Source organism: Stegostoma tigrinum, chromosome 36 (genome assembly GCF_030684315.1).
Source record: "Stegostoma tigrinum isolate sSteTig4 chromosome 36, sSteTig4.hap1, whole genome shotgun sequence".
Lineage (NCBI taxonomy): Eukaryota > Metazoa > Chordata > Chondrichthyes > Orectolobiformes > Stegostomatidae > Stegostoma > Stegostoma tigrinum.
This window is the reverse complement of record NC_081389.1, coordinates 1,449,094-1,463,378: the sequence shown is the minus strand read 5'-3', so window position 1 is coordinate 1,463,378 and position 14,285 is coordinate 1,449,094. Positions and strand designations below refer to the sequence as shown.

Below are 14,285 nucleotides of genomic sequence, written 5' to 3'. Positions count from 1 at the left end.
CAGGATGATGCAGCACACCCTGACGTACCCAGACCAGTCCAAGTAACAGAACAGTATCTTCAGAAGCCCGATCATCTGCTCTAAAACAGCCTGGTCCGAACATGGGCTGTATTGTATCTGTGCTCTGCATCATTGAAGGAGTTGTGCAATGGTGCCATCAGGCATGGTGGCAGTGGAAGCCCTTGTGCCTCAGTAACCAAGTTTGTCAGGCACCTGGATCGTTAAATACATCAGGTACATGATGGTAGCCCAGGAGGAGAGGGTTGTAGCAACTGCCGGGATAGCAGGTACACATCTCCAGAAGTGAAAATGGTGATCAGAGGTTGTCTCAACATTTGAGGAATGGAACCCCTCCCTAGGATGAATTTTGCAGTGTTGCGATATAGCCTTCTCAGTGCCATCTACATGCAACTGATGGCTCGCTGCACTTGGGGCAAGACAGCTATGTTTCAGAATCGTACTGCCCAGAGTGCAGCAATGATCTTGTCATGGAGAAACAAAATGAATTGGAGTGATCCTGCAAAAATGGCATTGGTCACCGGCTTGACATATTTGTGACAGCATGGCCAAGAGATCGCATACAGGTCACCAGTCACTCCCTGAAAGGAAACAATTGCACAGACCTTTAGCATTGCAATGACATTCACTGCTACTGGGAGAGAATGGCCTCCTGCATCCCTCAAATCCCAGTTCAACATCTGGCACATTTCCTTCACCATGTCCCAGGATATACAGAGTCTGTGTTGACACTGTGCTGTGCTTAACCCCAACAAATGAAATTGGAATTTCCTGCAATCCCACACATCCTGAGGGGAGCTCTGTGACAGTGACCTCTCCCTGAGTTGGGTGCTCCTTGTCTCCAATAGGAGACTGATGCTGCTGTTGATCCTCGTGTGTCTGCCTTTGCCATCTTAGGAAGGCAGCCAGAGAGACCAATATCCATCAGCAGCAGGGGCCATGACTCTCGGTGGAAAAGGACCTAAAGATGGAACAAAAGGAGAGAAGGAATTTGTTTGATCTCAGAATAGTGACTGGGGGAATCTCCTGCAGATGAGGATTGAGCATACTCCTCCACACAATGAGAAATGTTGCAAGATGATAATGTCTCCATCATCCATCCATTCTGAGGCTTAGCCTGTTCATGCTGAGTGATCAACCACAACCTCCACCCCCACCCCACTGGCATTGAGAGGTGGGAGCCTGCAGTGCTCCAACACCCTTCCTATGCCAGACCCATGTCAAACGCTCAACATTTCACTGCATTCAGCACAGGCCATCATTACACTAACACAAAAGATAAGGATATAAAGTGATGCAGCTCTCATTAGGACAAGTGATAGATTGCACATGTTGTTTGTTCCCCTTAAGCCAGTTCTGTAACAATGCTATAACTTCACTGTAACATCCCTGTAATTTCACTACAATATTATTGTCATGTTATTGCTACTGACTTCAACCTCATTCAGATGCCCAAGTTCAATTTTCAAGCAAGCTGCAAATTGCCTTTGACCAGCATCTGATCCCTAATCTCCTTCAATCTGCTTAGCAACTGAGGGTAGAAACATTACTAAATGAAATATAGCTGCAGTTTGTAAGTGGCCTATTATCCAGTAGATGTGAATCCCGTGCCTTTGACCATCAAACTGTCGTTGTCTCTACCCACCCTGGTCATTGTCACGTTCATTTTTCAGTTATTTTCAGAATGGCCAAGTGATGGCAGGGGACACAGTTCGCGTTGAATACAATCTGCACTGGTCTTCACTTGCTCGCAAGGTACACTCCCAACCTCTGCAATGAGCCTGCAGATCCCCTTTTATCTCACACCTTAATGAAGCTCAATCTAATCTTATATGCTCCCTTTCTGCTGGACATTGCCAATAATACCTTTTTCCTATCACAAACAATGCTCTCTGATGCTGTTCTGCATAGCCCCAGTTGAGACCACCCCTCCACCCCCAATTTCACTGTCCTTTCCTCATGTTGTAAATGTCCAACCCTCCCTCCACCCTCCACCCCGGCTTGACTCCCTGAATCTTTTGCCAGTGATCCCCTGTCCCCACTGCCCCTTCAGGCCACTTTCAACCTTGTACCGTCCTCACTGTTCATGCACAGACTCCCAGGACTGTACTCTCTTCAGACTCTGACCAACTTCACTGAGCAGCCCCTGGACATGATGGAGTAGACCTCTACTTGTGTTTGTAACTCCCCGACTGATGATACTTAATTACCCCCAACTGCCGCTGCTGGTCCTACAGGGCTGACCGCTACCCACTCATTAACACTGCAGTCAAACACAACCACTGACCATGGGTGGCCGAAGGAGAGTGGCCATGTTGAGCCCCTGGACAGTGTGTGAACTGTGCCCATGACTGATAGGACTGGAACACCCTCGACAGGTAAACCCTGCCCTTGAGGTCTGAGGACCAGTCCCCATCCAGGGTTGTTTCAGAAATGTTAGAATAAATGGGCAGGGTGTTTATTGTGCAGGCACATGCTGTGAGTATTAGACTGTTGAACATCAATATGTTCCTCACAGCACCTCCCAATCTTTGTCGCCTGCCCTCAGATAGATGTCTACTGATAAGCACACTGTCTGTGTGTCTGCACTGAAGAGCACACAATGTAGCAGCATTTGCAGACTTTGTCTGAAGTGCCAACATGCTAACTGGCATGGCACAGCAAGGTGCGGCAGGGATGGTGCGGCCACATAGGTACGATGGTGCTACATGAGACACTGCTGTGAGACCAAGTGAGCAGCCTGAGCCTGATTGAGTCTGTGAGCTGTGTCTCAGTGCACAGTATTCCTAAATCAGCTTTTTCATGGTAGTTGCTGCTGTTCCCTGCAAATTCAGTCTGCCAGCGTATGGAGTAAGGATCCTGATCATTTTGAGGAACTGGCAGACATCAAATGCCAATGTCCATGGACAAGGGGTATGCCCCTGGACAGTGTCCCGAAATGTTGTTTGGTCAAAAGCAACCTGGAGGTCAACTGAAGCAAGTGGTGAGCTGTATTTGCCAGGTTTCAATGTTGGGTTTATTTGTGCTGTGGCAGGGCAGTTTTCTGTCCTTAAGCTAACTTATTAACTGGTTGTACACTGACTCTCTGTTTCCATGAGCCTCAATTTAATTCACCCTTATATGTCATGTCTTGTCATGTGCTTCAAAATTGCAGATAGCGTCCATCACATTCTCTTCATTAACCTTGCCTGTAACTCTTCAAAATAATTCAATTATTTTGGAGAAGCATGGTCAGTCTGTTTCAAATCCATGTTGGCTCTCTCAAACTCCTCCAACTGCCTATTTATCTCTTGCTGATTATTGAGTCCCACACCTCACACTGTTAATCACAGCAGCCAATTAATCACGCACCTATTGGTGGAAATATTGAAAATCTTGAACAAGCAGAAGATATAATCATTTATAACTTTATTGTAGCAAACAACCAGAAAATTTATATAAGTGTCTTAAAGTCATAATAATTTAAAAATAAGAAAAGTTGTTGAGTGATGGACTATAACAAGGGTCTGGGCCCACTATCAATTGTCCAATAATGCAGTTTAAAAAAAAGTAAAACATACAAAAAAAAATCAGAAAACTGCAGAGTCTCAGGCTTATTTCAACTGTTCTAAATAGTTCTTACAAATGTCATTTTTTTCTCTAGTTTAAAGTTATTGGATTATACATAGGTTCTATTTTAAGAGAGCTCCATTGCTAGTGTTGGCCAACTTCTGTGTGGGTGTTTCTCAGTAGAACATATTGCTCATGTTTGAAAACTCATCCCCCTGCTAAACATATGAGAATGGATTTCAAGAATGGACCAGAAGCTGAAACAGTTAGATTATGTAGATTATTGGGATTCCTTGATTATGGATGATTAAGGGGTGATCCAGTTAGAGGAGTTTTTTAAGATCTAATAGGGTTAATATACAGATGGTGGGAGACCCCAGAATGAAAGGAGAACAACTTTAACATTAGGTCACTCAGGGGCAATGTAAAAACACACTTGTTTTTACAACGGGGAGTGGAAACTAGGAACTCTGTCTCCCCTAGAATGTTGATGAGGCCAAAGATGGTGGGGGGCGGTGTGTAGGGAGTGCAGAAGGCTGAGTGGGAATTTCAAAATTGACACCAGTCATTTTTTTTTGCAGGGTTAATGTTATCGAAGCATTGCGAGTAAATGGAGTTAAGATAGAGATCTGCGATGAGTGGGGGGGGCATGGAACCATTGGGGCTAAATGGCCTCCTCTGTTGCTACACTTCTCCTAGTGAAATAAAATGGAAGGATTCTGAATCGATTTGGTCCTCCCAGCAGCCATTTATCCCATTGCAAAGTCAAATGTGAGTGTTGTCGTTCTACAACATCATTGAGGAACACAAGGTCAGCAATGTTGTGGGAGTATTCTTAGCTTGGAATGTCCTTCCAAGTCTCACACTATCCAGAATTGGACTTAATACACTGGTTCTCCCTGTTAAGCACCATCAGAACATCAGCAGCAATACAAGAGCTGCAGCATTCCAACAAGTAGAGTCCCACTAGTGTCTTTTCTCAGTACAATGATGAACTATAAAATGCAACATCCCAAAGACAAATAAATATTTGCTGCAGTGAAACCAATCCTTCCCCAAGATCTGGAACTGTGTAACTGGAAGCCTGTGGCTAAGCAATGCTGTCAATGAGCTATTCCTCAACAGCTTCCATCCCTCACAGAGTTAAACCAAGAATTCGCTTATAAAACACTGACCGCATCAGTTAGAAACTGCAAAGATAGATATGGAAACAAAAACAAAACAAACAGATTAGAAGTGATTCTAATCTGCAGCAAAATCATTCTTCCTGTTTCTCATGCGGATAAATTGATCAGTGGGCTAATCAGCAAAGTTTCACAAACAGATGTTTAAAGATGAAGTACTGCTGCAAAAGTTCAGTCTCACAAAAAGGAATCGGACATAGTGAACTCCCACTGAGTTCCCAATCTCTGCAGTGTCATGGCAAGGTAGTAAAAAGTGAATGTCATCCAATGGGGTGCACTCACTCCCCAGGTCACTTCTATTGGGTGAACCCATTCCCTGGATCACTCTCACTGGATATTCTCAAACATCCACAGGAACCTTTCGCATTGCAAATAGCGAAGAATCAGCGAAGATCAGAGAAAAGTAGAAACAGACTTAACGGAAATCATTCTAAGACAACTGGCAGAGATTCAACATACACTGAATTGGGACATAATGTACTGACAAATAGCAAGATAACAGCTTGCAAGTTTGAAGTTTGTTTTCCACTTGTCCATTTTGAAGTCAGTTGGAGAGATATCAATTCTGTCACATAATTAAAGTATCCCACAAAATCAAAATGTACTCAAAACCATGACATAAATATTAACAAACACAGTATCAGTTTAATTCACAGGAGCTCTATTATCATAAACGTGGATGAGCTTTAACCTGTTCTATCTATTGAAGTTAATGACAGTTTATTATGATACCTACAAAGATGTGAAACATTAGCACCAATTGTTGCTCGTGTGTAAAATATATACCAGGAACTAGGTCAGTGTCTTTCTTGGAATATAGCAAATTGCTGGGCCCATTTTCAACGTAGTGTTGTATGTTAAGAGGGTAGATGGTGGGATCCAGAGAATTAAAACGATGATGCACAAGGAGAGCTGAGCACCACGTTCATCAGATGGGGACCAATCGGTTTCTTTCTTCACTTGCATTTCCAATCAGAGAACCATTTCTTACGAACTTCCTCCTGGGAAAACAAAAGTAGAGAATTTTGGGTTAAACTATTTAGTGTAAAGATTAAAAAAAAAGTCACATTTATATAGCACCCGTAAAATATGAAGAACACTCTGGTCCTTGAGAGAGGGAGGGAATCAGGCTCCATATACAGCAGACAGTAACTAAGGATAAGGTGGCACAGAGCTGGTTCAAAATGGTTTTGAAATTCAGAGAAAATAGGGGGTTACTGAAGGGGGTTAGGGAGGGAGTTCAGCCAGGATGACCAAGGGAGCTATTGTAGGAATGCACTGAGGAGAAATGGCATTGAAGATGATGGCTGGTGCAGTCAAGGTGGTGGGGTGGGGGGAAACCTAATGTTGGAGGAAGTTAGAGGGCAGATGGACAAGGCCATGAAGGGAAAATAATGGGCATGGATGCCCAGTATTTCCCAGTATTGTGACAGGTGGGTACAATCCCCAGGTTGTTACAGGCTCAGCAGTTAATCCCCACATGCCCAAAACCTGAAAACAACCTAACCCATGCCAGGACACCATTTGCAATCCACTGGCAGCTTGTCAGCATTTTATGATGCCAACTTTCTTACTTTTCCAGCATCCAATCATTGAAAAGCAGCAGACCCTCCATTTGGGGGAGGGGGGGGGGGGTCTTGGTTCTGACTGACTTCAATCCACAGTTGACTGAGATGAACAACTCATTGCATCAGATTTCTTCACCTTATCTGCTGGCACTAGGGTTTAGCGCCTTGTGTTTGGTCCAGTTAGTTTCTCCAGTACTCCAATCCATTTTAACACAGCATTGATTCCACCATCAGGTGTGGAGTTTGCACATTCTCCCTGTGTCTACGTGGGTTTCCTCCCACAGTCCCAAGATGTGCAGGTTAGGTGGATTGGCCATGTAAAATTGCCGAAAATGTAGGTTATGGGGATGGGCCTGCGGCTGCTCTGAGGATTGGAGTGGACTTGTTGGGCCGAAGGGCCTGCTTCCACTCTGTAGGGATTCTATGGTGATATGGTAGGATCACCAGGGCCAATACACTTGGTGAGAATGATCAGTTCAGTGGGGCATGGCCCTGCTCTGTTTCAGCACTCAGTGTCACTTTCGTACTGAGATTACCCGTCCCCTTATCCCATTAAACTCGAAACAAGCTTTCGTTTCCAGGAATGGCGTGCTAGTTGGTCCAGTTTGCTGCTGGTTTTTGTGGATCATTATAACACTGATCTCATTTACAACAAGCAAACTCTTCCTGACTCTTACAAATGTACACATACAAATTTGCATCCTAACAGGAAGCAAAGCTCAGTTCTGATATCCCGTGACGGTATTGTCTCACTGTGAAAAGGTGGACATTATTCTGTTGCAGTTGTTCAAATACAGGGAAACCTATTTATACAGAACTGAATTAAAATGTAGTATCATATAAATGTGGGTTAAAAATAGCTGATCAGAGATAATGGGAACTGCAGATGCTGGAGAATCCAAGATAACAAAGTGTGGGGCTAGATGAACACAGCAGGTCAAGCAGCATCTTAGGAGCACAAAAGCTGACGTTACGGGCCTAGACCGAAACGTCAGCTTTTGTGCTCCTAAAATGCTGCTTGGCCTGCTGGGTTCATCCAGTCCCACACTTTGTTATCTTAAAAATAGCTGATGGTGACCCAGATCACAAGATATCCCTCCTTCATGTTCACACACGGATGTATTTACAGAACAGGAGGAAGTCATTTGTCCCATTATGGCTCCGTCAACCAACATGCCCTAATCCTCACCCTAATCTGATCTAATCCCAGTTTCCAGTTCACTCTCAGTTATAGCATTTCCAGTCTGTATCCAAATGTGATGAGAGTTTCTGCTTCAGCCAACCTTACAGGCGGTGAGCTCCAGACCAGCTCCCCTTGCCCCTTCCCACATCCTCTGGGTGAATAAAAATTATCCCCAACTCCTCTTTAGTCTTTTATATCTGACATTGAATCTCCCCTCAACCTCCTCTATTCCAAAGAAAACAGCCTGTCGAGCCTTTCCACATCATTAAATGTCTTCATTGTATTTGAAACTTAGAGGGTGTGATTGGAGGAAGCTGGCAGCCATTGGATAGGGGGCATTTCGGGGTCAAAGGCCATGCTCAGGAGTAATGGCAATTACATCAATTTGGGGGTAAATGAGCTCAGGTTGGGGGTGAGGGTTTGGTAAATACATAACATAAAATAGGGTAGAATCGTAGGCTTTATACTTCTACTATAAAAGAAGAAAATTGCAACTGTGTACACAAGATAAAACATCTCTATCACTGTAAGCAACCACAAGGAAATAGTTATCCAGGTGTGCGCAACAGGATTGGGCAAGGCAAGGATTGGGAGTGAGTAGATAGTGTGATCTCTCATCGTCACTCAGCAATCTGTTCAATGATCACAGGTTCATTGATTCAAGATCCCTAGTGTGTGGGCAATGAGAGGAAACCATGTTAAGAGGGTTTCAAGAATTCATTCACTTGGAACTACTTTGCTGTGAATTACAGAATTATACAGAAAAGAGGAGATCCTTCAGCCCATCAAGTATGTACTGTCAAAAATACCCTACTATCTACACTAGTTTCACTTTCCTGCTTGACTACATGAACAAGCCAGTCTCTGTTTCTTCAGAAACATTCCCAGCAGGCATGTTTAGGTACAAGGCTACTTATACTACTCTCTATGAAGATGTCGGATGAAAGATTTGAAACAATGCAAATCACTGCTTTCTTAAACCATACTGTCTTGAAGTCTCTACACTGGGAGAGCAGGGCCACTCAATTAATTTACAACATAAGTTGAGTTTAATATTCACTATTTTCACTTCATTCAAGGGATATAATTTTGACGGTAGTTTAATTCCCTAAGTTAGGCTAACTTTCTAAGGAGCTGGGAAATAAAAGTTCTATTTGTTTTTCAATGAGAATGTATTAAAGTATTATAAGTAACCTCCCTATATAAGCAACAACAGAAGTGAGTAGTTTTTTTTTAAATGTAGTAAGTTTTATGATCTACTTGATAGAAGAAGGGTAAGGCATCTCCTCCAACCCCTGGACTGTACAACCTGTTCCATGTGGGAACTCCAAGACATTTCCTACTCATAAGCTGCAGCAGTTTGAGCCCTGGGTTTCAACACTAGGTAGAAATTCATGGAATTATCAATGAAAGGCTCCACGGAGGAAAGGGTAAATCTTGGGTTATTTGTAAACTGTTTTTTCTACTACTACAACCTCTTGTCCCCATGGTGCCACTGGAATTGTGTGAGTGGAAAAGGCAGGGGTGAAGGGTCAGGAATGCAGCAGATAACCTTTACCTTCTCTGCAGTCACTGGCTTCGCTTGGCCCCGTCTGGAGAATTCCTCGGGAATCTGTTCGTACGTGTTCTCCGGACAGTTTGTGGAGTTCTTCTTGTCCAGGGTATCCTCATACAATTGATCTTTTGCCTGAGCATGCTCAGCTGAATGACAGAGGGGCCAAAGGCTTGTCAGGGGCTTCTGACTGGCTTTGTGCTTCTGTGAAGAGTGAGTGGGTGATGTAGATTTCAATCTCTGACTCAAATTGGGAGACAGTCGAGGAGGAGTCAAAGGTGGAGTGGCCAAACTTGACTGTTTGGCATCAGAGGCCTGGCTTGAGTGTTCAGTTGGTGCAACAATGGTGGCATAACTGCTACCACTCGAAGCAGGCACGGCTCCAGTTTTCCATTGCTCCACGTCCACTTCAGCGTACACCACATCAGATGATGGACTCACTCCTGGTGGCTCAAATGCCTCATTATATATAGGCTGGGGCTCCACAGCCAGGGAATATATGGCACTGCTCATAGGTGACTGCCTCCTTGAAGGCTGGGGCTTTCGGATATCCATTCCCATACTGTAGAGTGGATTTGCCAAGCTTTCCTTGTTTGTGCTCTTGTCGCTCAATACCAGGAATGCCTGCTGCTCCTTGTATTTCAGTTTATTAACTCGCCCATATGTTATTCCATCCTGATTGTCCTGATCGAAAACCAGGCTTGTCCTGAGTGGCAGAGGTGGGGCTACATCACAGTCCTTCAACATAAATCAACATTTTCATCAGGTCAACTGGAAATCATTTTTCAAGAACATTTGATATTTCTGAAGACAGACCATTACAACTGACATAGTTTCTGTAGTGTCTTTCCACAACTTGACATGTCCCAAAGCACAGTAGGCATAATGTAGGAAACACAACAGTAAAAGGGCTCACCTTTGTCCCCCTCCACCCACACATCAATGAATGCTGCTCACGTTTGGACATTGAGCAGTTTTTCTACCGCCTCCACCTCCGCGCTTACTTCTTTAACTGTGAGCCTAACGGTACCTCGACTGACCCCCTTCTCCTGCCTCCAACACAAGTCCTCCTCCTGGACACCACCCCAAGGCCTACTACCCTCGTTCGCCCTCTTCATCTCGAACAGCTGTCAGGACATCAATTGCCTCAACCTCTCCACCCCTCTCACCCACTCCAACCTCTCTCCCACGGAACGTGCAGCTCTCCACTCCCTCTGCTCCAACCCCAACCTCACCATAAAACCCGCGGACAAGGAAGGCACAACTGTAGTATGGCGCACTGACCTCTACATGGCTGAGGCCAGGCACCAACTCTCCGACACCTCCTCCTGCCGCCCCCTGGATCATGATCCCACCCCTGAGCACCAAACCATTATCTCCCAAATCATCCACAACCTCATCACCTCTCCATCTCGGGCAACCACCTGGAAACTGATATCCATTTCAAGCCCACCAACTCCCATAGCAACCTAGAATACACCTCCTCCCACGCACCTTCCTGCAAAAATGCCATCTCCTATTCCCAATTCCATCGCCTCCGCCGCATCTGCTCCCAGGATGAGGTATTCTACTCCTGTACATCTCAGGTGTCCTCGTCTTTCAAGGACCACAACATCCCACCCCAACCCATAGTGGTTGAGAACGCCCTCGACCGTGTCTCCCACATTTCCCGCAACTCATCCCTCACACCTTGTCCCCGCAGTAACCGCCAAAAGAGAATCCCCCTCGTCCTCACATACCACCCCACCAACCTCCAGATCCAATGCATCATTCTCCGACACTTCCGCCATCTGCAATCTGACCCTACCACCAAAGACATTTCCCTCCCCACCCTGCTTTCATAAGTGGCCACTCTCTACGTGACACTCTTGTCCACTCCACACTCCCCTCCAACTCCACCACACCTGGCACTATTCCCTGCAACCGCAAGAAGTGCTTTACCTGCCCTCATACCTCCCCCCTTACCCTCATCCCAGGCCCCAAGATGACTTTCAACATCAAGCAGATGTTCACCTGCACATCTGCCAATGTTGTATACTGCATCCGCTGTACCCGTTGTGGCCTCCTCTACATTGGGGAAACCAAGCGGAGGCTTGGGGACCGCTTTGCAGAACACCTCCGCTTGGTTCGCAATAAACAGCTGCACCTCCCAGTCGCGAACCATTTCAGCTCCCCCTCCCATTCCTCAGATGACATGTCCAGAAGAGCTTGGTGAAAACCAGAAATAATATCTGCCTCAAAACATCAGTAACCTACAGCAGTTAACCATAAGTGTTTTGAGCTGCATGTGCTTCTAGCTTGTAAAATCTTGGTCTGTGTATTTTTCCAGCCTCATTTCAGCAAAATTCCAGGGATTACGATAACATGTTCAAGTTGATCAATAGGGTCCCTAATCATTTGGACAGACGCAATTGACAGGCAGAGGCTAATCCATTGAGCTTCCCCAGGTGTATGGCCGCACCGGACACTTTCTACACCTCTCACGAACACCCCTGTCCCACTCTGACCCCTCACAGCCAAGTCCCCAGATCCCATGAGGACATTCTTGTTATTGCTTGAAATTGCACCCTGGTGGTGCAGGTAAAGATTGTTTTGGCTGTGCCAATGGTAGGGAGGAAGCTTTGACCACTCCACAGCAGCATGCAGTCAGATGCTATATTTGGCCTGAAAATAGCCTCTTCACCTCAGCTATTCAGAATGGTGGAAGTGGATTTATCTGAAGCTAAGCCTTCCATCCTGCAACTCTGCCACGTCTTAAAATTCCCAGAAAGTTCCACTCCCTGACTCACTCCTGTGTTCTCTGAGCAACACTGGCCCCCAGGCACTGTCTTGATTTTAAGGTTCCCATCATTTTCCAATCATTCGCTGGCTTCATTGTGGCTGTCTCCATGATCTTCTCCATGCCCACAGGCTACCTCCATGATCTTTGCTCTTTTCTCCTGCACACCCCCATCTGAACTGTTCCACTACTGATGACTGTAACTTCAGCTGCCTGCCTCCAAAACGTTTGCAGGGATTCCCTCCCTTAGCCTCTCCACTTCACCACTTCTCCGCCACACAAATGTATGAATCATGCACAGAATTAGCCCATTCTGCCCCTCCAGCTTGCTCTGTCCTTCAACTTCATCAAGCTGATCTGATTGTAATCTCAAATCCACATTCTAACCTACCCCTGATAAATTCTTATTAAACAAGGGGGTGGTGAAGAGTCATCTACCTCTGCCATAATGATATTGAGACTCTGCTTCCACCATCTTTTGAAGAAGATAGTTCCAGCCACTCACGACCCCCTGAGAGAAAAACAAAAATCACCTCCTCTGTTTTAAACTCCTAATTTTTCAATGTTGATCCCTAATTGTAGATTCTCCCTACAAGAGTAAATATACTTTCCACATTCACCTGGTCAAGACCACTCAGGATTGTGCTCATTCAATCAAGTGGCCTCTTACACCTCGAAGCACCAGTTGATACAACACCAACGTGTTCAACCTTTCCACTTAAGACAACCCACCTATTCTAGTATTAGCCCAGCAAACCCTCCCTATAACACGTGAATATATTTTGATTAAGTTCACTTAAACAAAGCTTCGTGAGGTGTTGTGAAATAATAAGGATGCTACATAAATGAAAGTAGTTGTTGCAATGGCTGTATAGCTCACATGGAGGTAACTGTAATGAGACACTCACCTCACTGTTGGAGGTCATGCTTTCTAGAGATGAGGTCAGCCTCCTGGTATTGAAGATCCTGTTGGCCTTCGGAGGGACAGCTGGAGGTCTCTGTGACACCTCCTCAGATTGGGAGTGGCTGAGAAAATGTGGCTGTCTGGACACTCGTTCCCTTTCTGTCTCCTCGTAGTTGGATTTAGTAGGTGAATTGACCTGGTCGTACAGATTGTTCCTGTCATTCTGTAAACCAAAATGTAGTGTGTTAAATTGAGTTTATGCACACATACAGGCCATTGGGCCCAACTGCTGTGTGCTGCTTTTTCCATTCTTCACAAATGTCCTCCCATCTGAACAACATATTTCTTTTCAATTTCTTTCTCCCTCACGTTTATCTGGTTTGCCATTTATATTCACCTCAACTACTGTTCATATAAACGAGTCCCACAATCAAACCACTCTCAACATTGAAAGTTCCGCCCAAAGATATATTTTCAATCCAGAAGGCAGAGAGAGAGTGCCTCAAGTTGGCTGCCTTCCCTCTCTGTCACCTGGAATCAGCTGCCCAGTGCATTGGTGAGTCTGCTCCTAGATCGGCAGCTTTGACAACCAAACCAACATTATTAACAGATACGCCAAGCCAATCTCTGACCACTCATTGTCCAATTCTGGGAAAAATCACCGCCAATGAAGTGACTGCTCCCCTCATGGCCCAGTGCTACGGCCCTGATTTGACCCTGGTATTATGATCCCATTGGAAAAGTCCAAATTTGGCCACAAATTTGTACAGTAGGCTGTTTAAAGACCCCAGTAATTTTATGAAATTACATTTTAATTGGCTGTCTAGCTTCGGTACAAACAGCAACATGTTGAAAAGCTGCCATGTTGCACAAATCACTTGACCAGCAACTTTTCATTGTAGTGTCTGGACCGAGCCCTGATGTGTGCAGGTGACAGGCAAAGGGACAGGCATTTACAATTATCACATAAAAATAACGTGCAAAGGTATGGGGTGAAAACAGGAGTCTGGCACTACATAAAGTTACTCATTTAACAAGCCAGTACATTTATAATGGGATGAAGACCTAATCAAACAACAGTCTGTAGGTACACCCAGAGGGTTGGGACTGGAACCATTATTTGATCTTCAAGACACTTGCATGCATACGAGCATGTGGTTACAAACCAGTCAGTCTACTCCGCTACTTGATAAGATCATGGCTGATCTTGTTTTAACTTCAAATCCACATTTGTGCCTACTTTGGTAACTTGTTACATCACCTCTTCCCCCACCTTGCTTATCAAGAATCTCTTCATCTCGGTCTTAAAAATAGTTTGGGGGAGGGTTGGCCTAGTGGTATTTTAGTTGGTGTGTTAATCCAGAAACCCAAGTAATGTCCTGGGGACTCAGGATCAAATCCTGCCATGGCAAATTCAATAAATCCCTGGAATTAAGTGTCTAATGATGACCATGAATCCATTGTCAACTGTTGGAACAACCCATCTAGTTCACTAATGTCCTTTAAGGAAGGAAACTGAAATCGTTACCTGGTCTGGACCACAGCAAT

General features: G+C 44.9%; 1 protein-coding gene across 1 annotated transcript in view; it reads right to left on the bottom strand.

The window, feature by feature from the left end:
- Nucleotides 1-5,478: 5,478 nt before the first annotated feature.
- The window catches only part of LOC125446894 (SH2 domain-containing protein 7-like), a 50,557-nt gene continuing 41,750 nt past the window's right edge, over nucleotides 5,479-14,285 (bottom strand). The window contains exons 6-8 of the mRNA XM_059640117.1: nucleotides 12,742-12,960; nucleotides 9,061-9,792; nucleotides 5,479-5,752 (exon numbers count right to left, since the gene is read on the bottom strand). Coding sequence (XP_059496100.1) covers nucleotides 5,708-5,752; nucleotides 9,061-9,792; nucleotides 12,742-12,960 — 996 coding nt within the window. The 3' untranslated portion in view covers nucleotides 5,479-5,707. The remainder of the gene's footprint in view (nucleotides 5,753-9,060; nucleotides 9,793-12,741; nucleotides 12,961-14,285) is intronic.